Here is a 26,821-nt window from a genome sequence, read left to right on the forward strand (position 1 = left end):
GAGCGCAGGGAATGAAAGTGCGCTAACCTTTGTCTCTCCTTACAGAGGTTAGACTTCTTTACTTCTCTTGCATAATGATGCTGTAATATGTATATAAGTTCCCCTTTGTCCACAATGTGGATTCATTTTTTTCTTTTATAATAAATAATTTAAGGAAGCTTAAATTTCAACCTGATACTATTTATGGTTATAATAAACACACAGGTGATATTCTACATTAAAATGTTGGCTTTGCATTTTAATTTTGTGTTGAAACCAGGACGCTTTCTAGGTATGATAAATCTTGCTTAGTGTGTGAATATTTCAAATAACAAGAATCAACTAATTTTTGCATATAATTCCACCTAATAGATATTAGGAGCAAATACGTCATTATGCCTAAAGGCTAAGAATATTTCACAAGCATTGCTATAATTGTTGTGTTTCAAGTCTTAATTTTACCTTTCCTCTTATTAATGACATCATAGATTGTGGAGATCTCTCAAGGAATGCTTAGAAGTGTTTTCTGTGTGACATCAAGATTTGCATATCTCATTTTGGTCAAGGCTTGTGAAAATGAGTCTTCTGTTTGAATAAATGATGTATGTAAAATGAGAATTGACTTTTTCTTCTATCCAATTTGAATAGATCAAATTTGTCTGTAGACATCACAGATTCTTTTCAAAGCATCAGTAATGGTAACCAAGTGTTATATTTATAAAAAGAATGAAAAGATAAGGAACAAGCAAGGAAAGACCAAAAGAAGGAAGGAGAGAAATAAAGTAAAAGAGGAAAGGGGACAAAGGAAATGAAAAAGAAGGGAGAGGGGGGAAACAGGCAAGAGAAACTGAAACTGTTCTCTGTTCCTCTGACATCAGCTACTGTGTGTAGTCTAAATAAGAGTTAGCATTTGTTTTCAATAAAACGACTCACATAATAAATATGATAGAGCTGAGGATTTCTAAGCAGTGAACAGGATAACTGTTATAATTTTTGTAAGTTCCTTGAATTACTGTTTCTAAATATAGGTAGGTACTCTTTTCTTAAATAGATATATTCAAATTTATTTCATAGATATAAATATTTAATCAAGAACAGATACTTTTCTTGGCCTTGCTTGATATTAATGCAACTAAAGTTTTTAATAACTGTGAAATATATTCTGATAGATTCTTTTGCTGTTGTTTCGAGTGTGTGTGTATATGTGTGTGATGTGTATGTGTGTGTGTGTATATGTATTCTGGAGGCCAGAAATTGATGTTTAATGTTTTCCTCAATCACTTTCCACCATATAATATATATATATATTTCTTATTACACTTTTATTATTGGTTTTGAGCATGTATGCAAGTGTGCATGTGTATGTTTTTGTGTTCATGTGTGTGTGTGTGCATCTGTAGGCCATGGCTTGTATGTGGTAAGAGGGCAACTTGTAGGTGCCAGTGTTTCCCTTCCATCATGTCTAGAAATTAAACTGGGTTGTCAGGCTTGGCAGTCAGTGCCTTTCCTTGCTGAGCTATCTCACTGGCTATTCCACCATATCTGTCATGTCACTCACTGGACCTGGAGCTCAACAAACCCACGGGCTTGCCAGCAAGTCTTAAGGATCCTCCTGTCTCTGCTCTGCTAGACCTGGGATTACAGGTGTACCTGGCTGCACTGGGCTTCTATGTGGGTGCTGAGGCCCTGTTTAGCTTACAAAGCAAAACTTTTACTGACTGAATCATCTCCTCAGCCCTTTGCGGTTATAAATCAGATTAAAAATGCCTTGAATGTGTATTTCTATTCTTTAATAGGTGCCGGTTCCATTGCCTTCTCCATGCAATGTGACTTCTGTGTTTATAGCCAAGAGGGCAATGGAATTGGAAGATCTTGAGGGTTTTAAAAAATGTATTTCCTTATGAAAATGTTATTGAAATAAAAACTATATTTTAGGCAGACTAGGTTACTTAGAAAACTCATTTAAGTTTCATTAATAGGTCTTGTCTAGCCACATTTCAGTAACTAATATGATGACATATGAAAATAAATTGTCAAGATCTGTTTTCAACTTTTTACACCATCCAAGGGGAATGCTCCTTTCTGAGTTGTTATTGCTGTCAGCTATCATCCGGGTTATCACTAGGTTCTTTACAAGGTAATTTCAAAAATATTATTAAGTCAGCTCCATCTTACCATAAAACTTTTTATTCTAAATAATTGATGTGATAAATTATGCCCCTTGTTTAAAGCCATTACAGAGTAGAAGGTAAGAACAAGCCTTAGAAAGATAGCAAAAGAAAAGCAATTTAAAATCAATAAGAGCAGAAATTGATTGTAGGTATAATTGTAATAGTTTTATATGCATGAGAGAAAGATTTATGTCTAGAATTCTGTTTTCCAACTTAACTTGATCTCGGCTTGTAACAGAAAATAGCTATTAGTAGTAAATTACAATCATTTTTATATAACAATGAATGAAATGTAATTTTCAGATCTGCAATCTGAGTAACCATATCAGTCCAGTTTTATATCCATGATATTCTAGAGTAAAAAAAAAAGAAGCCTCATTGAATGTAGAGAATGGTGACTTCTTCATTTACATTCAACCAACCATGAACACAAGATATTTTCAAAAATTATGCCTGTCCTGTACATGGCCAGACATTTTTCTCATTCTTCTTTGTGAGCTTTATGCAACATTTATGCTGTGTTAGGAAATATAAGTAGTCTAGAAGTGATTTAATATACACATGAAGATATTTTTGGGTTAAAGACAATTTTGCAATACTATTTTTAAAATTAATTTTTCAAATGTTATTTACTGTTATGTTTACATGTGAGTGCCTATATGTATTCATTTGTACTATGTGAATGCCTTGCATTTTCAGAGGCCAGGAGAGGGCATCGGACTGGAACTAGAGTTAGAGGAAATTGTGGGTGCTAAGAACAGAATTGGTCCCTATGCAAGAGTAGCAAGCATTCTTAACCACTGAGCCATCTATGGAACCCTCCGTGTGATACTATTTTATATTATGGACTTGAAGAGGAGACTCAGATGCAAACAGGTTTGCGAGGCCCTGAACTAACCCTGGGGTCACCAACAGATGAGTTTATTTTATATTGACAGTAAAGCTAGTTCTAAGAGAAGAATAGGAAAATAATTTTTGTTTCTTCACTAAGAAAAACCATACTTTATAGAATATGGTGCCCACATGTGCAATCCACTATCGCCACAGTTTCCATATTTTGCCTTATTCTCTATGTTCTAGAGTATCCAATTTTGTGCTATTACTTTATCCTAACAGATAGCAAAAAAAAAGAAATCTACTTACAGCCAATCAACATGACACAAATGGAAAAGATTTTCTCCGAATTGGTGTTAGGAGACACATTTCCAAATCCTACACTGGTTAAACTGCTGAAGGTAAAATAAAGTGCCGTGACGTATTTGTCTTTAATGGATGGTCCAGAACTTGAGTCACTGTCATTGTAACGTTTCCCAATTTGTTGTCCTAAGGAATCCAACCATCCAATTTTGTCTGTCAGATAGGGCCTCTCTACATTCCCAATCGCATACCAGATGCAAGCCAGCCAGTGGGCAATCAGGGCAAATATGCACATTAAGAGCATTAGAACAGCTGCGCCGTATTCTGAGTATCGATCCAGTTTCCTGGCTACGCGCACAAGTCGAAGGAGACGCGCAGTCTTCAAAAGACCAATTAAAGTTGTTGTCTGTGGAAATAAATGTGGATGGTCAGAAACAGTTGTAACCAATTCAAGGTATGTTCTTGTAAGGTAGAATTGTTAACAGAAAATGGTAGAACCGACGCAGGCTTGAATCAAGTATGGAGATTACTTCTTCATTACAAGAGTTTTAATTCCACTTTGAAAAATATGTGGCTCGTTAACCCAGCGTCTTGGCATACAAGATCCATGGAAAGAGAATCAGCCTTCCCAAGATCTACAAAAGTGACTTTCACATGAAATGTACTACTAACATGTTCCTTCCTCAACCAGTGTCCAGGGAGTTGTGTGTCTACCAAGCACCGCACACCATAGTTACAGTGCTAAAAGGAGGTATTTGCTAACAAAGACAGACAATTATTAATCAACAAGGGATCTTCTCTAATGAAGAGAAACCAGGTCTGCTATTTCCTTGACAGAGAGAGAGAAATGAGATCTTGGTATTAGCAACTGCATGGTAATGGGTATTTGGTGACACAGCTTGTGGTAGAGATCCCAAGACAGGAAGACCCAAAAGGACCTTTGTGACAAGCCTATGCTAAAGTTGAAAAACACCTGAGCAAGGTAAAAGAGCCAGCCAAGCCAAGCTCCTTCTTATAACCATGGGAGCCCTTAGCGGATACCTGCATACATGAATTAAAATTTAAATGTCTTTTTCTTTCTTCCTGAATGCATCAAATTCATAAAGTGTTTCTTGGTGTCCTGATGACATCATAATTGCATTTTGTAGTATGATGCATGTTAACTAATTGCATGATTGTTACTGACCAGGTATTTAATGATAGGATACTTTTACATAATAATAGGATATTTAACTGGTTGTTAGGGAATCGAAATCTGATAAGTACAAATTACAAGTTCATTTCTTATGTTTCCTAAATAATGTCAACTCTAAGTACTATATAATTCACAGAACATATAATTATTCCATAGTTACATGGTGTTTACCAATCAATTATTGAGTCATTTTATCTTTTCATTGTGGTGTTTATTTTACAAAGTACATCCACATGTGTTAAGAATGCTAATGTTTTAATTGAAGAAATAGCTCATGGAGTAACTATCACCCCATAGCTATGAATGTTTATTTAGTGAAAATATATTACTGAGTATACAGGAAAACTTTTTATGTAAACATCATATAGATCTTCTGTGTGTTTCTTTGCTGTACCCAACAGTCAAGCAAAGGAGAATCATTTAGTCTCCCTTGAATTCATCTCTATAAGACTGGATTCCTCCAAATGTGGGAGACATTTGCCTAGCTTGGATGGATTTATCGTAACAGGATTACAATTTTGTTCATCTTAGTTGTGCCAATAGTACATTATTTTTCTTCTTCAAAGCTTTAAAGGCATATGCTCCTCCAATGAATTCCGGAATTTAAGGTAGCATTCATGGTTCACTGGAAGTAAAGTAAATGTCCCTATTTGTATCATCAACACTTTACTTTGGCAGTTACGTGAAAGGACTTTTGAACAGACAGACTTATAACTAAGTTCTACTTGTACACTAGTATGCCACCTTGGACAGGTTGTTCTTTTACACTCAGACTTCAGTTACTCTGTTCATGAATAGGAATATAATGCCTACAGGGGTATAGGTAATATCTAATAAATGGTAGCTCTTCATATTTTTATTTAAATATCTCCTTATATTTCTGTTTCTACTAGTAGGAACTTTATGCTATAAAATGTGTAGATGGAGCTTAAATATATCCCAAATATACTACATAGACATTTGAAATCTCAAATGGGAGCCTTGCAACATGGATTATGCAGTGCCCTCAGAAAATGGATGGGTCTTGTAAAGAAAAGCACTTCATTCAGGTACATGTACCAAAACCTTACAGCAGGAGTCGCATTTGTTCAGTCTCACCACTTTTGCCACAGTTTAGACTCTTGAGTTTATTTCTTTTTGTAATACAACTGTCTATTTACTTAGGTTTCAAAACCAGAGCTGTTTAAGGATGATTGTGCAAATACTAAAATTATCATTTGGTTTTAGAATAAAAAGCTTCAAAAATAATTTAAATATACTGCAGATTCACCAGTTAAAATTAAGTAAACTCTTTACAATACAGGGACAGTTTTCATAACGGGTTGTGGAATACTGGACTAAAACTGATGCTATAAAAATGAAATAAAAAAAATCTGCTGTGCATACTTCATACCCTTGTACATTTTCACCTCAAACACCCTAAAATTTCTCCTCTATTTAGTCAATAATGAAAATAAAATTTACATGAAACCAAGTTTTTCTAAGAATATAAATCAGTATAACTTACATGATCACACATGAATGACATATATTCTGGGGAAAAGAAAATTTAAGAAGCCTTAGCCTCATTCACAATTTTTATGCATAATAATTACAGAAGTAATAAGAGATAGGAGGGGCAGAAGCAGGTTCAGGAGAGGAGCAAGTGAGGAGGTAGAGGGGGAATGAGAGAAAAAGAAGCCGAGTGGGGGGAGGAGGAGAGATGATGGAGCAGCCGTGACTCTCACTCTCATGGGTAGGAGAGGTTGAGTGAGCAATGACTTCAGCAGTCATTCACGACTCTAATATTTACCCAAGCACAACCTCAGGAGCTAGGGTTACGTGGACCACTGTTGTGCCTGTTTTTGTTGACAAATGCTGCCAACGCACTTGGGTCTTCTTTGTTAGTGACCCTTCTATGTACTGCCACACTGTCTTGCCTGAGATTATAGAGAGAAGATACTCGATGGCACCACATTTCTGAGAGAATAGGCCAGGACATTTCCAATCTCCTCTTGCTGAGTAACTCTTGGCAAAAGAATTGAAAAGAATACAAACTCAGCAGGTCCTAACCTGTGATGATTTTTATAAATAGGGTAATAAAAATAGATAAGAAGTGAGTGCTTCTACAGTAGTTGAAGGAAGGTACTTTGCCAATTTTAGCTATGAGCTATAGTGAGGAAAACACAAGGGATTCTAGAATAGCTAACTTCATCTTATAGTATCTTCAATCTAGAACTCAGCTCATTTATTATGATTGAAAAGCATTTCAATTTTTTCCAGACTGTCATAGTAAAGAAACTTTACGTACACATGATTTTCATTTTAAATGCCCTTTTTAGTATTTTTTTTTATTTGAAGGCTTTCCCCCCACAAATATAATTATTTATATCTCTTGAATAATGAATATGATTAAATTATACTGTTGTCTTAAAATATCTATTGTCTATTAAATGTCCTAAATTCCTTCTGATATTGGTGGAAGTTAGGGTCCCTCATTAAGTAAATGACTTTTTGGATTAAAGATAAAACTATACCTTTGTAAATATATTGTATCAGAGACCAGACTAAAAAAAGAGTACATTAATTTTATTTGATGAAAATTATGTAACAAATTAGTCAATATCTTCTTCCAATGTTGGGAACCTTTGTGAAGGACTGAAATTAGGTAATTCCCATCAGGATTAACAACTATCAAGAATAAATCTGTCTAGAGTTAAATCAAGAAAGCCTTACCAATAAAAAAATTATATGTCAAAAATTTTTTAAATTTACTTTATTTTGTTAGTATTTATAAGAATCTTATACTAAAAATGTTTAGTATACTTAATAAACTTAGTTTAGGTCATTTAGTAAAAGTTAGCCTATAGATAAATTATAGCAATCATTCTTTTATAAATGATGAAATATACACATGTTCTTTTTGGTTTTATAGAATGGACTGTAGACTCAGAACCTCATTGAAATTTTCAGCTTAATGCATCATTCTATCCTACTTCCCAAGAAATAAATATATGGGGGAGATGGCAACATTTGCAAATATAAATTTCAAGATTCCACATTTAATTTTTTCTGCTTTAAATTTTATTCCAGGTCACTCCCATTCAAGTGTATACTTTACACACCATTCAATGAATGATTTAAAGAATACAATTCAATAATATCATTGTCTAGTTTCTAGTCTTTTCTTTCAGTTGTCTAACACTTTTTCAACAGTTCTGAGGACATATTTATTAACACTATCAAAAATCTGTATCTGGATATGTGCAGAACCCTGGGGAATTAGCGAGCTTATTTTTTATTCATATCAAACTACACAATTGATTCTATCCACTATATATTCCAAAGAAATTATTCTACAGCTTTCCTGGAAAATTCCTTTCAATATTTAACAAACTTAATGATTGATAGATTTACTGTTTCATAATTAACATTCTATCATACTGTAATATTAAATCCTTTTCTATTTCATTGCAGTAACATAGAAACTGGACATCAAATAATTGTAATTTTTAACAGACAAATAAAACATCACATATAGAAGTAGGGATGTTATACCATTTTCATTGAAATTTGAGTTTTTACCAAGAAAAATTGCATTTTATTTAATCTCTATCATTTTTTAGTCAATCCCATACAAATGATACATAAATGATTAATTTAAAGAAAAAAATTTCAATTGGACATTTTGTATTTATGTCACTTGTCATGCCCCAGAATTGACAAGCATGATCAAAGCTCCAAGTTGAGGCCAAGGGAAATTTCTGTAAAAAAAAAAAACCAAAGACTAGCTAAAGAGGAAGAAATAGTTGCATTATTGTTGACCTGCATATATGCATGTTTTTGAGCTGTGCTCTGTTATTTCAAGTGGAATATGAATATCTCATTTGCATAATTATATCTAGTAAATTCATGACATCTATCATAAAGATCAAATCAAGGTGAAAAGCTCACAATATAATCAAAATTTCTACAGAAGGCTACTAATGTTTTCTGTATGTTCGCTCCCCAGTTCATCTGTCAGGGCAATGAGTGAAATATTTTTGTGAGCAGAAATTCCACTTTCCTATTGGAATTTTGCTGCAAAGAGCCCCTAGTTATTTTGGTTCCAAAGCTTTTCTTTGCCTGCGTTTACAATTCATTAAAAAAAAAATCACCAACGCATGAATCAGAGGTCCACAAAACAAATAACAAAGCAAATAAAATAGAATTTTAATTTTCAAGGGAGGAAGGAGATAATGATCTGTGTTACTAAGTAGAATTGACTAGATCCTAAATGTTAATGTCTTGAAAATTTCCCATGGATAATGCAGATATGGGGAAATCTGAGGCAAATTATCAAAGCTGACTTTCCCGAGACAAAAGGAATGATATTGTTCCTTAGCATCCATGATATTGAAGCAAATTGATGTGGCAGTGTCATGCTTGGTGAGCCAAAGATAGGAACCACAGAATTATTTCTCTTTCTAGATGATATTGATGCCAGTAAGATAATAACAATACTAGCAAGCCTAGAAAAAACACAGAATTCATTTTCTTCAACATGTTTGCAACAGTAAAGGAGATCCTATAGTTATTTCTAATCACATTTAATAATAGTAAAAATTAATGTTAGTTGGAAAAATATGGGCGATTGTGTCTTCTTTAGTAAAACCATATTGTCACATTATCCTCTATTGTTAATATGTGTGTTTTATAGATAAAATGATATTGTTACAAAATTGGATTTAGGAGTTGACTATAAATAAAATAGTTTAACTTTCAGGTAAAGGAAGGTATTACTGTTTAATCAACAGTGAGAAAAAGTATTTTCTCTAATCTAACTGATGATGCTAATATATAAGAAAAAAACCATTCAAAAAATTGCTCCTATCTTTTAATCATTGGAAAATAATGTCTTTATTAATTTGCTTATGCATATTTGCATATAGTTTCTACAAATGCTCACTCATGTGTGCATGAAAGCTTGAATGTTTGTATTCCAGATGTGGACACCACATTTTATATGTTTAAACAGCACAATTACCCCTGAAACCCTACCAAATGTGAATCTTCAGGGATGTATGTATGTATGTGTGTATGTATGTATGTATGTATGTATGTATGTATGTATGTATCTATCTATCTATCTATCTATCTATCTATCTATCTATCTATCTATCTATAATGTATGTATATATTGAGATAGGGTTTTGTTATGTAGCCAAGATGGCCTTCTCCTTCCACATGCTCAGTATATAGGCATGTACAGCCAGCCATGCCTGGTCTCTAGACTCCTCTAAATGATGCACACAGAAATTTATGTACAATTCTGATAGGAAAAGGCTGATTAAAACCACCCATTACTGTCATTACATGGTCATGTACAGCTTTCTTGTTGCTCATAGGGTGCTTGAATTGCCTCCAGCCATTTGTACTGTTATGACTAGTAAGCTTCTCATACTCATGATGTCCAAAACATCTCACAACACACTGTTTTTTTCTCCTGCACAATACACCTTTTTCTCCCAATGATTTTGCCATCTGGATAAAGACCTTACCAAATATGAAAGTTGCTTATACAAATACCTTCTCTCTCATCTTTACTCCCATCTGAATTATTCAACTAGTGAATGACAAAAAGATATTTAGAATCACTGATAGCTTTGATTTTTCTTTTTTTTTTATGGATATTTAATTAGCCAACAATTTATGAGAGATGACATTTAAAATATACCATAAATTTATCTATTATCTACATCTCTATTATGTCATGTGTCCATGCTGTTTTCTTACTCATCATATATCACTGTCTGTGCTTTAATCTGGGTGCCTTGCTCTTGACTGTCCAGTACACGGAGAACAGTCTACACAATCTTTTAAAATGTCAGTCAAAGTCAGTTCCATTCAAAATAGTCTTGTTAAAGCCACAACAAACAGATCTCACGATTCTTTGTGATTTAGTTCTTATGTCTTAGCACCTCATCTCTGACTTTGATTCAGCCTTGCTGCCACTGGCATTTTTTCTGTTCTTCTAACATTTCAAACTTGATAGTCAACTGAAGAAATGCTGCAACTCTTTCCCTTTTTTCCCCCTGAAGTGTTTTGTATTGTAGTCTCATATGGCTGGAAATTTCTTGCAAGTCTCAACTCAAATGATCTTTCCTTAGTGGTCTTTCCTAGTCTCCCAGTCTATGTTAGTAAACTACATAGTATTGTTTCCACCCAATTTGTATCACTTTAGCATTTGCTCTTTTATGAGCATGTAGAGCAGAAACTTATCTATTTGATTGACTTCTGAATCTAGAATAGTGCCTGCTGCTTTGAAGGCTACTCAGCAAACATTTGCTGATGAATGAGGTATATTATATTGCTACTGAATAGGAATAATGTACAATATAGGACCAAGGAAACCAGTTAATGGCCAAATCTACAAAACTGGAATAATAACTTAATTTACCAGACCTGGTATCAGACAAAATATTTTTTTGTAGTTAATTCTACTTCTTAAAATTTACAGCAAACACAGTATTAGATTTTAATGCTACTTCTTAGTAGAATGAGGTCAGTAGACATTATGATACCTAGAAGAGTCTCCAACAACAAAGTTTTGCATTTCCTAAATAATTTTTCAGTGTCCTGCTGGTAATTTACATACGTTAAACCAAAAATTTGCATATCTCTTAATTTTAATTTCCCCATTCTAAGTTTCAAGTTCTTCACTTGCTTTTTCGCCCTTTTTTTCCTTAGACTATTTCATCATACACTGATGTGAATCTCTTAAAATTTCCCTTGCTTTAGTTTATTCAACAGAGTCTTGTAGTATTGATTATCCGAATTACATATTTTAAAGGAATTTACATTTTTCAAAACGTGTAGTAACTGAAATTAAAATAATCTAGCATTTATTCTACATTAATGGCTGTAATTAGAATTTCTAAATATTCACTATTTTGATCATTGTTGATTGAATGTCATAAATACATTAACTTCTCCTAATAATCCAGTTGCCTATTCATTTATTTTCCAAAGTTATATATATATATATATATATATATATATATACATATATATATGTATATATATATAGTTAATGCACACACTCACACACACAGAGACACACATACACACACATATACATTCACACTTTTGAAACAGTGAAGTTTTATTCTACAGTTCATCAGGAATAGTTTGTGTATTATAATTGAGTGTATCCCCCATTATAAGAAATTCAAAGATAAATATCAATGATAAAATGTTTGTTTTATATTCTTGTCTTTTAGTTACCACCCAAATTAAGAATCATCATTAAAATATCTTTAACAACTACTTTTTTTCATTTCATATGTGTTATTTCATTATAGTACCAAATAAAATATCAAATTGACAAAAAGACAACTTTGTTAGCATTCTTTTACAGATGATGAAAGGGAGCTAGGACTTTGTCATATTCAATCATCCTGAGCCCAACTAACCTACAGTTTGATGAGCCTTTCAGTAGAAATAGAGACTTGACTTTAAAATTACTGATTCCCTCTGGCAGACAAGTATTCTGTTGTCCTGAAGCTTTCAGTGGCTAGGAAGCAATTATTGTTGAGATCTCTTTTTCTCTTGAAATATACAAATTAACAAGCCAAACAAAGATGATGAGGAGGAATTCTTAGGCAGAAAAGGACACTGAATTTTTTTTTTTAATTCAGCACATTGAGTTTCTCTTTTTTCAGTCAACTTCCTTGGAGTTACTTTTGTGTGTGACATGACAATTAGTTTTAATTGTTAAAGTGTCAACTTGACAAAATCTGCAAAGTTTTCAGGAGGGATTTTCTGAGTGGCGTGTGACGTGTCTGTAGAGGAATTGTCTTAAATATATTTATTGAGGCAGGAAGACCCAGCCTAAAGTGTGTGGCACCATTCTCTGGGGTGGGGTCTGGAACTGTGCAAGTATAGCAAGAGCAATTCAGCAGTGAAGATGCATTCTCCCTCTGCTCTCGGCTGTGGCTTTGACTGGTACTCCAGCTTCCCAATGTCTAGACCTTCCCACGCTGATAGAATAGAACCTGTGTCGTGAGCTAAAATAAACCCATGATCCTCTTATTTGGTTTTTGTCCAGCTATTTTATCAAAGCTCCAGAAAGGAAACTAAGACACAAACCTTCCGTTAAGTCTTTTCCTTATATCAATACTTACATACTATAACAATTAGTGATAATTGAATAAAAAGGACACTAACTGAATCTGTCCCAAAGATTCTGTTGAAGATCTGATTATTTTTATGGACCCTCTATTCAGAAAATGTACTCAATGCACACAAACTTGTCATATTTCCTTCAGGTTTCCAACTATATAAGGTATTAGCAATATGTATTAAATATTTTCTGAAATGAGAGATAGAAGTGAAGAAGTTTTGATAAAGGCATTCCATCAGGTGCCCTCTTTTTCATAGTTTGAATAAAGAACAAGTCTCTCTCTGGTCAACACCCCAATAAATGATTTAAGAATGAAAGACATCCTTAATGTTTGATATCTTTGCACTCGATAACTTAATTTGTAGGGATTTTGCTCACTAGTGGTATGCTGCATGCTGTGTATGTATGTTTAAAAAATTCAGTTTTTGGCTATAGCAAGCATAGTATTTTTGCATCTCATAACAAATATAGAAGGAATTTCAATTATTTGCAAAAGAAAAATGTCTTCATTTCATTTTATAACATTTCCAAGTGAAAATGAATTTCATCTGTGAGATGTAGGAACTTTTGAAGCAACTACTTTCTCTCCTAGTTAACGTAGATTTACTTTTACAATTGCAGTCTTTCAGAAAATAAAATTCTTAAGCAGCTCTTACCTCATCAGAACCTGATCCAAAAATCAGCAAGTCAAAAGGGATGGCTGCCACCATGTCAATCAGGAACCAGCCTTTGAAGTAGTGTATTGCTATTTTGGCAGGATCACTTACCACTTCTTCATTCTGATTTACATAGGTTGTTCTGAAGTTTATTAGAATGTCTATAATAAACATAATGTCCACAATCAAGTCTACCACATTCAAAGGGCTACAGGAATAGCCACATTCTCGCCTTTTCTGTTCTTCTCTGTCATTGAGGAGAAAGGCTGCAGAATAGGGGGTGAATATAGCGGTATAAATGACTAATAGCAAAATAAGCCAATCCCAGACTGCTTTGAAAGGGCTGTAGTGCAATATTGTAAATTTGTTGATGCGCGGCGTCTGCAGCTTGTATTCTGGCAAGACATCTGCTCCCAAAGAAAGAACCTGAGTATGAGAAAGAAAAGCAGACAAGCATAAAAATGCCATTATAAATTGACAGACTTATAAAAATAGTAAGGCAATTATACAACATGATATATCACGAAGAAGTCTTGTTATTTTGATGTATTAATGAAAAACATACATACGTCTAAATGAATCTGTATAATGCTTATTTGGTGATGTTGTCAGTTTACGAAAAATCCCAATGACATTTTTGATAAATAATATTTTTCACCAAAATTTAATGCATATTATTCCTGAGACATTGAGGAATCATTAATGATTTTTTAAGTACATGAATGTTTTTTAAAAATACATAAAATCAGTTAATTTAAGTAATAGTTTAGTTTTCAAATGTCTAAAAGAAGTGGCTGTATAGAATAAAAGAAATATATATGGACTTAAAGTCAGATTTGATTTATCCATACTAATTAATAATTAAATCTTGATAAATTAATTGAAAAATGAAATATTGCTAAATCTACTCAGATCTTTAGTTAGGCATGATTTTCTTCCTTGTAATTTGTTTTTAATATGAATAAAAGTAAATGAGACTAAAATACACACAAAAGAGTCTTTTGCTTAGATGATGACAAGGTAGTTCATATTCTGGGACAAATAATAGCTTCATCCAATTTTTCTGAGATTTAGAAAATTATACAGGAGCACAAAATGCTTCAGAATTTTTCAGATTATAAATTGGAGTTGTCATAAGATTTTTATCTACTACGGGGCATGCAAACACTAAGATTTCTTAATTAAGCATCAGGTAAACTAAAATAATTTAGCTTATAGCTTTTGTTTATCTGAGAATATCAGAGCTAAATATGAGTGATGTCTGAAGTAAATTCTCAATTCTTTCATTTCTACATACAAATTGAAAAAACCAAAATCAAAACATAAGGGATTTTATCTATATAATGTGCCATGCAGTGAGAACTTTTAAGGGACCTGAGAGAAGCAATATTGTACTCCTCCTACCACATATGTGCACAATGACTCAATGTATGAAGTATATGAACTAGACTCTTCTAAATAGCAAATATATCATTGGCTTTATTATGTGGATCCCAGATCTCTGTTGGTATTTTATTTATTTTTTATATTTTTGGAAATTCTATATATATTGTATTTATCTTAAGTATGCTAATGATCCTTCTGGGGCTTATTTTAATATTCAATTTTATTTTTATTTCCGTATCTCATTCATTGTTTCCTCATGCAACAAGTTATTATTCCTCACTTAAAATAGACTTGAAAAGTTAACTCCAAATGCAATATGACATAACTATTAAGCATAATACAAGAATTCAGTTAAAATAGGCAAAAGTAGTTATATAATAGCTAAACTAATTTAAATAGCTTTAGAAAACACAAGCCTAATCTGATTATTTATCCAGAGCACAGTAAATCTGAATTAACAAAAATATATGGAGGAAATGTAAAGTTACCTCAAACTATTGTGAAAAAGACAAGCTAAGCATAAGAACAGTATAGAGAGTTCAATACAGAGAAAAGTGATCTAATAATATTTTATAAATTATTAAAAATCATTAGAATCTACAATGTGCTAATATGTAAGTACACCACTTTCCAGATCTGAGTGAGTAAAATGTTTAGCTTAATATCTCTTTATTTATCACTGGGAAAGAACAAATTATATAGAACACTACTGTCATTTTATTCAGCCTAGAAAGCTAGCATATGACATCTTGGTTGGAAAGTATGGATCATCTCTCAAGCTGCCATGAAACTCAATGTGCCTTTCTCACAAAACATGGTCTCCCTATCTTGTACAATATGAAATGTAAAAAAAACCTTATTTTGGTTGTCAAAATCTAAAAAAAATATGGATGTGTTCTGGTTTTTCAGCTCCCCACCTTAGGTTCCTGCATGCTCATGGGCTACTCCAACAAAGAAAGGCTGGAACTTTTAAGCTAAGCAGATCTTTCTAGACCCCAAACCTACCATTTTCCTCACCGAGGAATATGTAATGAAAATAGCAAGGACAACAAAACAGTTTGTTTACAAGGAGATACTGTCTGGGATTGCCAGTGTTTAGGTGGCGTGATTCCGATACAACCTGCAACACGGGTCACCAATGCTTGATCTAGTGGAAGTATGAATTAGAATGTATACAGCACCTTGGAACTTCTCTTGGGAAGTAAAACTGTGGCTGGAACTCTGTCCCTTCTACATTGACATTTGATGTTCAGATGGACACTGTTTCTGATGTTATCATACTGGGGAAGAATGGTAGGTTGTTTTTTTTTTGTTTTTTTTTTGAGCCCCACTTCACTCACATCTAAGGTAAGAATGGTGCTATGGTGGGATAGAGGATCTTAGAAGAGTCAGGAAAAGATGGCAGCTATGTAGAGACATTGAACACAAGTGACAAGTGCATACTGTAGGGGCATGAGGAGACTGAAACTAAAGCATGTTGCAGGAGGAAGAACAGCATCACTGACACCAAGGAAGCATAAAATAGGATGCCGCATGTTGAGGAATTATAAGCAGGCTGCATTTATGCAGAAGGGTAAAACATAAGGGAAACAGTGGTGGAGGACAGTAGTGGGAAGGCATGGTGAGGCTCTGGAGAATCTAATGGGATGAGGCACAGACCTCAGGATCAAGCTTTAGGGCAAGGTTTCTTACATTTAACATGCAAATTCCTTTTAAAGGGAAATATATTTATTTCAGGAGCCCTGTGATGTATGTTATTCATAATTATAATATTAAAAAACTAGGTCAAAATTGCTTGGCATATACCTCTCAATATGACTATTATGACTTAATTTGTACATCTCAAATACATGTTTATGTCCTAATCCACAGCATCTGTAAATCTGACCTTATTTTGAAATATGGCCGTTACAGGTAGAATCAAGTTAAAATGAGGCCAGGGTGGTATAATAACTGATGTTTTCATAAAAGAAGAGATTCAGATGCAGAAATACAAAGACATGTGCAAAGAATCCCACAAGCTAGTGGAGGCAGAGGGACCTGCAAGTCAATGATATCCAAGTGTGTCTGACCACAGCAGGGCCCAAGACGGAAAGAGGTGTGTCTTTCCCCTTGGACTTTCAAGAAGGAAACAGTGTGTTAATACTCTAATTTAGAGCATGCAGGATCCAAAGTTATGAAGGAATATAATCTCATTGTTTTAAAACACTTTTTAATACTTTATTATCTGCAGCCACAGAAAACTAATAAAATGACAAAAATAGAAACAGATAAGTTATAAAATACTTAACATCTGTGAACTTAAATTGTTAATATTTGACAATTCTGTGTATCAAAAAAATTGAACCTTGGCTACTTGACATGGGCCAATCTAATACATAAAATCATGGTTTTTCTTTTCAAAACTTCATGCCTTTTTGAAAAAGAAAAATGGTGTTACAATCCTCAAAGATTTAATTGCTATTTCAGGATAATCTAACATAATCCTTAAGGCAAACACTGCTCTTTTTGGCCTTTAAAAGCCAATTTAAAAGGCATTACTTTGTAACTCTACAAGGTTTTGTTTACTTAAAGTTAACTTTAGGACATTATTGAATTCTCTATCCAGTGATCATATAACTAAATTATCTCTGAAAGTGGGTTTATAATAGTAGTTTATTTATTATATTGCAATATAATATACTTCAATATAGAACTGTTGCCTTTTGTTATATACCGTGAGGTGCATTTTGATGGTATGAGATCAAATGTTATATTACAGATTTTTAACTTGTGCATGGCTATGCACAAATCATATGATTGTCAATCATCATGTAACTTTATTAGTGAAAGAATTTCAATAACTTTTATTTACATGCTATATTTTAACATCATGAGTTCTCACGAGTTATGCTTATAGTCAGGTAGGGGATAATTCTGTATTGGAAGGTCATCATTTTCATGATTCAGAAGATTATTGTACTGACTCAAATCTCAGAAACACAGAAAGAATAAGATTTTTAAAAAGAATTCATCACCCCGTGATGATCAGTTAGAAGATTGTTAAGTATTGCTAGTCAGGGAACATGGTCACGTTTCACTTAAGAAAAATGTATCTGGTAATAAATTGTGGTGAAAAGAAGGCCATGAGCAGAGATCAGAGCTCACTGTGGTCTTTGGTACCTTCAGAGAGATATATTAAGAGGATTTTTGAGGGGCTAAGTATCAGAGATACATAGTACATTTGAGATATAAATGCCTCTAAAGAATGAAGGATGAGGAGTGGACAATAATTTCTTTACCAATAGCTCCAATCCTAACACATCTAAAATAATGTGACCTGTGGTATAAGTTTCTGAATGCACAACCAAGATTGGATCAAGGGAAAGAGCATTTCCAGAAATCTGAAGATCTGAAGTTAAGTATTAGGTATGATTTTGCTAAGTCATTACTCTCTTTGGATCTCATTTTTTTTCACCTATGTGATAGGTACAGTGATATTAATATATGCCCAAATCACCACTCTGTGCAGAAGTACTCTATCATACTATACCATCATATTATACCTTATTATATCATCATATAACTTTAATGAATTATATAATAAAATAGGGAAGTTTTTATTATCATGTATATAAAGCATTTTCTTCATGGTTTAGAACTGTAGGATAATCTACATCATGGCTTAGACACACCAATTAAATGAAAGTATTTGTATAACACCCGGAGAAATTTTAATTTGGACTAAAATTGCTTTAGTTCCCTATTCCTTACAACAAACCAAGCCAAAGTTTTGTGACTTAAAAGAGTAGATGTTAATTATTTGTAGTTCTGTGTATCAGATGTGAATGAAGGTAGGGCTTAGAATGAAGGATCTCTGTGCTGTATGATGAGAGCTGGTGTTTGTTTAGTGATACTCACTTTGTGAGAAAGCCTTGGCTTTCTCACATGGTTAACCCCTCTTTAAGATTGACTGCAGTGCAGAACTCACCCAATATGCTGAGGGAGCTTTGCTCTCATGTTCTCTCTCTCCTCTTTGTTTCCTCATCTCCCTTTCTTTTACTCTAGTCCTTCTTTCTTTCTTCCCTCCTTCCTTCAATTCTTTGCTTCTTCAATTTCAATATCAGAAACTGCCAGCCTTCTCAGTGTTCAGATGTGTGTGTGTGTGTGTGTGTGTGTGTGTGTGTGTGTATGTATGTTCCATAGTCAGAGTAGAAGCAGGTCAGTCCAAATTCAAGAATGTGGAAGGATATTCTCTACCTCTTGTCAGGAGACATAGATTCCAGAAGAGAAGAAATCACTTGTGGTGCTTTTAGGACAAATTAGTGACAATTCTCGCTTTTAGGTGAATGACATCTGTAGTTATTTTTAAATTATTTTTATTTTATTTGATTCTATATATATGAATATTCTGCATGTGCATATATTTGTGCACAGTGTGCATGCCTGGTGCTCACAGAAGACAGAAGAGGATATCCAATGCCCTGGAACAGGAGTTATAGACGATTATGAGCTTCCCGGTGAATGTGAGAGTTGAACACAGGACCTCTGGAAGAACAACCAGGGTTCTTCACCACTGAGCCATCTCTCCAGCCCCTGTAGTTATGCTTTAAAGATATCTCTTACCTGCCAGCGGTGGTGGCGCACACCTTTAATCCCAGCACTTGGGAGGCAAAGCCAGGTGGATTTCTGTGAATCTGAAGAAAGCCTGGTCTATAGAGTGAGATCCAGGACAGTCAAGGCTACACAAAGAAACTCTGTCTCAAAAAAAAAAAATCTTACCATTTAAGACTATAGAGTAAAATATTTATGGATATAAGATTGTAGTATTAGAGATTTTCTGTAAGATTCTAATATTAGAGATTTTCTTCAATGTGGCCTGGAGTATGAAGAGAAGAAGGAAGTCTGATTATGCATAATGCTCACTATAGTTAGTTTACGTTGGAACTGGGTGATTAAATACCAATCTCCCTATTTCACTGTGTATCATGTATATATGATATAATATGTATTTGCAATCTTATCCCTAGTTTCTTTTTTGTTTAAAACTGACAATAAATTATTTCCTTAATTATATTATATTTATCTTCTTTCAGAAAACAATTATTTCAAAAATACTATGTGATTATTTCTATTGTCCTTTACATTATTAAGTGGTCTAAATGCAAATACATTTTAATAATGTGAAATAATAAACAAAAAATTTAAGTCAAAATAAGTCAAAATTAATCATGAAAGTGCTCTGGAACTATTGTTTTGGGAAATGAAATGTTAGGTAGGTAAATATTTGTTTATCAATGTAATGAGAGTTCTCCAAGTCTATTAACTAGAAAAATCTGGTACCCAGTCAATTCCATTTCCTTAAGAGAGCCAACATTTCCTACACACTTGAGAAATGCCATACTTTAGAAAGATAAAACGTGATTAATTGAGCTATTATAAGAATTTTATTCTAAGAGAAAAAGGAAAGATGAGAGGGGTAACAACTCACTGTATAAAACTAAGATTCCATGGTATCCAAAGCGACATTTCTATTTTCTTTCCCCACAAACTACCAATTAAATGTACAGTTTAATACAGACTAAAAAAAAATTTTTTACCAACTGCATTTTTTTCTTCTTGCTAACACATTGTTATTTGTTTAATTTCCAACGGGTTTAGTGTTATATATAACTGAAGTCTTTATATGAAACAGCACTATTTATTCAATGGAGACCCACTTTGAACATTTTTTTTTGGTGTGTGTGTGAACACCAGGATTAATAACTACTTTTTGCTTTTGAAAAGTGCAGTAGGGAATGATTAAGCCTTCCAAAAGATTAGGCAGTACTTTGGCAGTCATTAACCATGCTGCACTGTTAGGGGAGCAGGTTCACCTGTTATTTACCTTTGACTTGGGACTTCTATTTAACTAACAGGCTGGCTTTGTTTCTATCCACTGGGAAGAGTACTGAGTAGCGAAGTGAATCAGATCGACTATATAGAACCAGGAAAGATTTATACTCCCCAGATTTTTAGCATATGATTTGAGCTAAACTGAGTAACTACCATCAAAGCAGGCATTCTCTAATGATGACTACCTAGATATTCAAATAAGAAATATGCAGAAGAATCACATCTTAAATCTGTTACAAAGGAATTGATTTTTTTAAAAGTAAATATGAAGTTAAAACAAAGTAGCACAATCATTTGACATTCTGAATTCAAATGATTTTCTAAGGTTTGAAATTGGCCTGTAGAGGAGTGTGTGTGTGTGTGTGTGTGTGTGTGTGTGTGTGTGTGTGTGTGTATTTGAGTACATATTTTTGTTCGATTTTGTAAAAATCAGATGAACATAGGTCTAGGTTCTGCTATAAATTAGATTTAGCATTGTGTATGAAACTTGCTGGTTTATATTATATGGAGATACATGTTTCTCAGGCAATATGTATTCACTCCCTTTATCAGATTTTTCAGAGTCATCTATTACCTATAAGACATTAAAAACCCCAATTAAGAAGAAGGGCATGATAGCATGCACCTATCACTTTAGAACTGTGGGCAGACAGAGACAGGTGTATCCCTACAGTTCATTGCCTAGCCAGTCTAGCCAAATTGGTGAGCCTAAAGTTCAATGAGAGACCCTGTCTCAAAGAATAGTGTGAAGCCACCAAAGAAGACACCCAACTTCAACACACACACTCACACATGTTGTATGCACACCTCCACACACATGTGTTCACACCCACATAGGCCCTCCCTCTACACACATATGACTTAGAACATAGTTTTCTGGGAATGTCTTGGGACTACAATCACATTTTTTAATCATAATGTAAGAGTCAGAGATAGGGACTGAGACAAGCAGAAAGGAAGAAAGGAAAGATGCAGAAACTCTGTCTCTCTGTTGGAAAAGATGAGGACTGAAGAGGAGGGAATCTGTGAAAAGAAGATAAAACATAATTAGAGACACTAGGCAGGACCCCAGGTCAGTGCAGCCCTCAACCCTCAGCAGGGAAATTTCTTCTTGCTATAGGTGCTAATTAACACAGAGACCTACCACAGGACAACAGGACAAAGTACAGAGAGTGAGAGACTTTGGAGTGCTAGTCCTGAGTGAAGTGTTTGTATCACACTCATCTCCTGCAGCCTCCGAGATCTATAAGGAGGAAGGAACAGAAAGATCTTAAGAGCCAGAGGTGGCATAAAACTGTAAGGAAACAGCATTTTATAGACACAATAAGGCTGATGCACATGTGAACTTACATTTGCTGTAACAGGATATGTAGGACCTGGACAAGCTCAAGCCAGACAAAGTCCCAGAATAGAGGTGGAGAGGTAGGCACAAAGTCCCACTCCTAGCTAAGAAGTTATTTGCTATTGATAGATACTATGAGAGTGAAAATCAGTTTTCTTCCATGGAGTAACACCGAGCAACCACACACCACCAGGAGGCCCCATGCTCAGGAGTATAGTTGACCAATACTAAACAAGTACCAAGTTTTTAATGGCTTTTCTTCTTTTCCTTTCTTTCTATTTTAATAGTAAGAAAGACCATAGATTGGGGTGGGGAGTAAAGGGTTGAGGATCGGGTGGAGTTGGAGGTGAGGAAAAATATGATAAAGTATACTGTATTAAATTAGCAAAGAATAATAACAAATATAACAGTATTGCTAGTAGAAATTGTGCTCAAGGTCACAATGAAATCAAGGGTGGCATCCTGCCTGAGGAATAGATGACTCCCAAATTCACAAAAGGTTTCTGAAAACTCCCAAGGCAAAAGCTCTGCTAACTGTCAGATGTGAGCTGAGATTCTGTGGGAGATGGATGTGTTAATTACTCATCTTTATTATTCTTCAATGGAGATGCATATCATAGCATCATATTGTATTCTATAAATATAGGGTAGCCTTTCCTTCCAGCTAAATCTTCAAATGAGAAATGAGCAAATTCCATTGCTTTGTTTCTGTCTAATGGGTAGTTAATGAGTCTTACTTGGTTGGGCCATGTCTGATGGCTAGACATTGGCTAACAGTCTCTGATAATTTATTCCAACTGCAAGGGTTTACTCAAGCCGTTTTCATTAGTAACAGATTCCTGGAAGTCTCTCACTTGCCTTCTGGACTTGTTCTTTTTGGAGACGTGACAAACTTTATTGGGGACCCAGAAGAACAGGGATTACAAATGCCAGTGCATCAGTAGCCCAACTAGTATAACCTCAAAAAGCAAAAATAGATGACTTCCAAAGAACTTGCTGTTAACCCTTCAGCCTACTTTTGTTTTGTATTCTTTCTTTCTCTCCCTCTCCTCTTTTCCTCTGTCTGTCACTTTCTTTTACTTTCTTCCATAACAAAAGTTTTAGCAGAAATCCAAGTGGTGCCGAAAAAATTTATGAATTAGGTTCTAGACTTTAAATTACCTTAAAGCTTTAACAATGTTACTCAGTTTTCTATATTTGAAGTCACTCTACATCCATTGTAACCCATGCAATAAATACTCACTAATATTTTCTACAGGATGACTAACCTATGATCCAAATGTTCAAATACATATAAGGTTAAATAGGCTGCTTATGTGAGAAATTATGTTTTACCATTTTAAATTTAAAAGATTCTTTGAAAAATGTCTTTCTAGGATTTAAGATACTCCCTAAATAGAAAAGGGAGACTTGATCACAAAAAATAGTATTGCAAGTACAAACTATAGCAATATTAAAAATAAATGATTAAGTAGACATCTTGACCTTAAACATGGAATAAAACTATATGATAAGAGAAAACTACAAAAACACTTTGATCTTAATTATATATTATCTAAGCATGGTGGTTTGAATAAAAATGGCCCCCATAGGCTTACAGGGAGTGATACTTTTCAGACGTGTAACCTTTTTGGAGTAGGTGTGGCTTTGAGGTCTCAGAAGCTGAAGCCTGGCCAGTGTGTCACTGTTACTTCCTGCTGCCTGCAGATTAAGATGTAGAACTCTCAGCCCCCTTTCAGCACCATGTCTGCCTGCATGCTGTCATTCTTCCCGCCATGATGATAATGGACTAAAACTCTGCAACTGTAAGCCATCCCAATTAAATGTTTTTCCTTTATAAGAGTTGCAGTGTCATGTCTCTTCACAGGAATAGAAACCCTAACTAAGACAATGATCTGCTAAGAGAGGGAAAAATATCAAGTATTCTACTAAAATCCATGTTGGTTCTGTGAATTAAATATGAGACTGATTCTATCATAATCTAGAGATAGTTATGCCAAAAGGTTACCTGTAGGTACCAGTGAAATAGTGCTATCAAACACAGTCTTTTAACAATATTGTTTTCAAGTCACACAGAAGAATTTAGATGTAATTCATTACAAAAAAAAATCACCTTTGACTTCTCTAGTAACTTTCTACCAATAAGCACATGTATGATCTAAAATAAAAGAAGAGAAATAAAGATGATCTTTTAGCTTATTTAGAAGACTTGGTAAAGAAGCAGAAACTTTGTATGAGTAATCATTAGCATCCTGTTTTTCACATCATTTCTCAGGGATAACTTCATAGGAGGTCATTTTTCTTGATTCTAAATGGTCACAAATTTCATTTTAGCTGATATTATACCTTATGTCTAATCAGAAATATTTTAGCTTTGATATTTTTGCAAAAAAGAAACCTTTTAAGATTTCTTATTCCTCCTAGGTGGAAGCATGAATGTGATAACACATAACTAAAACATAAAGCATCATACATTCAAGGAACAAATGGAAATCAAGCCATTGTATGCCTCCTCATGGGAAGCACAATTTTCTCAGTAATAGCCAGCTCATTAAATGTATAAAATACAACTGTGTATGCACATTGCTTTTCTTGATTTCTTAATTATAGCTTTTATGTCTTACCAGTATATAAATTTTCTAGATTTTCTTTCAAACATACCTTTGTATTTGAAATTATCATTTTAATTTTCTGTTGAACATGGATGAATAGCAAAACATATAAATTATTTCTTTCGAGATCTTTCAAATTTCAAATGACAAATAGGGGATATTGTCCTTTAGTGTATTTTGTATTTTAAATAATTCTTACTAATTCAGTCTCATTGATAAATTATTTAGGCTTTTCACATGTAAAGTATTCCATTCTCCATTCTACATTGGCATCTAAAATAGTGTTTCTCCAAACTTCTGGATTTCATACTCTAGTAAAATTTTGAGTTGCTGGTCAGTGGGATCCTTTAGATTCCCTCAAACATTATAGGCGGTGGCTAATGGTATTGGTTACCCTCCACAACCTGATGGTGAGACTCTGTTGCTGAAGGTACCACACACTTGTCATGGGACGTGGACACACACTTGTCATGGGACATGGAAAAAAACTGCATGGTATTCAACTGGAAGCTTTGTCATGGTTGTATACTGTTCATAGTGCTTGAAGGTACTATACATGCTACCATAGGAGAAAAATAATCATTGATATCATCCACCTACAAAACAACCTGCCTGTAAGATATGCCCACTGCTACAAATGTGGCATAAACATTGTAAGAGTAATTAAGCACCGTTTGATTGGATTAAGACTTGCTTCATGAGATAGAACCTGTATTTGACACTTATCAATGACGAATCTGAAGCTAGGTAAGCGTTGGCCCTATGGAAATACCTACTCCTCTTATTCTGCTAAGTGAACACATCAATAAATGATTTCTAATGACATATTGCTACACCCAGAGATCAGTGAATCCCTGAACTCTCATCATATTAGCTTCTTCTTACAGTAGGTAGTAATTAACACTCAAACCCACAACTGGTCAATGTGTAGAAAATAAGAGACTTTGAATATTAAGCCCTAAGTGGGATGTCTGTAGCATATCCCTCCTCTCAGTGCTCAGGGATCTGGGTGGCTGTGGGGGTGGGAAGACTGTGAGAACCAGAGGTGGTGGATAACTTCAAGGAAACAGCATTTTCCAGGTACAACAGTCCACAAGCACATATGAAAATAAGAGGATATGACAGTATGCACTAGACCTGTATAAACTCATGCCTGACAAAATCCCAGAGAAGGAAGTCCCTGTAGACAGGAAGGTAGCCAGAAATGATACTTCCGGGAGAAGAAAACAATCAAGTTTATTTAATGGAGTGATTCTAGGTCTAATAAACTCATTCTAGGGCAGATTCCACACCCACAGGTAACTGGCTAACATAAATTGGACTCTGTGGCCTTTTTTGGTTGTTTGCTCAATATTTTAGAGAAAAGAAACATCAAGTTAGCCCAATATTAATATTTCAAACAATGTGTTCTGAAATGAGGAGCATTGATTCAAACATACTAAATGACAATTAAATACAAGCAATAAAGGATGTTAAAGGAGAATGCATTGCTACAAAATGGAAAAACACATCAGTCTATGGGCCTCTTACATCCCCTCTGGTGGAATGAGGCTTATTATTATCATGTTATTTCCAAATAATTCTGTTTGTCTTCAAGAATAAATTTTGCTTTTTCTTTCCTATGGCAGTAGAAATTTTTGTTCTGGGAATTTACAAGATATTAGAAGAAAAAAAAGTCAGCCTGAAGTATTTCATACTAAGGCCTGGAAAAGAGAGCATACTGTCAGTTGTTAGGTATGTAAGGAGAAGTTATCAAGCCACTGAGAAGTTGAAAGTGATTTTTTTTTAAAACTAAAGATTATGGATGCAATGTTGACTGAATTCTACATGTAATTTACCATGATAGTTCAACAGGGAAAAATGGACATTTATGCACAAGTGTTGGTCTTTTGGGGGCTACCTAGAGACTTATAAACAACAGAAATTCATTTCTTAGAGCTTTGTAACCTAGAAAGTCAGTATCAAGGGTCATTATCCTCAAGTATTTTTAATGTGCAAACATGGTCTCACAAGCTTTACAAAGGCTGGCTTCCTACCATTTGCCTTTAGAATACAAAAATGCTTGGAAATATGAATTTTAACAAGTAACAGTAGCAAATTCAATATAGTTACTCTGATGTTCTATTATATTTTAATGTTGACATATAGGTGGATGTATATGTATACATGCATGTTTAGATATATACATTTGTGTTTGGAAATGTTAGAGAGCAGGCAGAACAAAAGAAATTTTGGAAACAGATCTGTAAGGAAGGCTGCAAGCAATAGATAAGCTTGTGAAATGATGTAGTTATTATGAAGTTATAGACTTCAAAACACAAAATAA

At 34.1% G+C, this 26,821-nt stretch overlaps 1 protein-coding gene across 5 annotated transcripts in view; it reads right to left on the bottom strand.

Annotated features, from left to right (window-relative positions):
• The window catches only part of Kcnh7 (potassium voltage-gated channel subfamily H member 7), a 446,991-nt gene that overhangs the window by 71,843 nt on the left and 348,327 nt on the right, over positions 1 to 26,821 (bottom strand). For all 5 annotated transcript variants that reach the window (XM_028864467.2, XM_028864506.2, XM_028864388.2 and 2 more), the window contains 2 exons: positions 13,282 to 13,707; positions 3,294 to 3,693 (listed from right to left, as the gene is read on the bottom strand). In XM_028864467.2, coding sequence (XP_028720300.1) covers positions 3,294 to 3,693; positions 13,282 to 13,707 — 826 coding nt within the window. The remainder of the gene's footprint in view (positions 1 to 3,293; positions 3,694 to 13,281; positions 13,708 to 26,821) is intronic.

Source organism: Peromyscus leucopus, chromosome 4 (assembly GCF_004664715.2).
Source record: "Peromyscus leucopus breed LL Stock chromosome 4, UCI_PerLeu_2.1, whole genome shotgun sequence".
NCBI lineage: Eukaryota > Metazoa > Chordata > Mammalia > Rodentia > Cricetidae > Peromyscus > Peromyscus leucopus.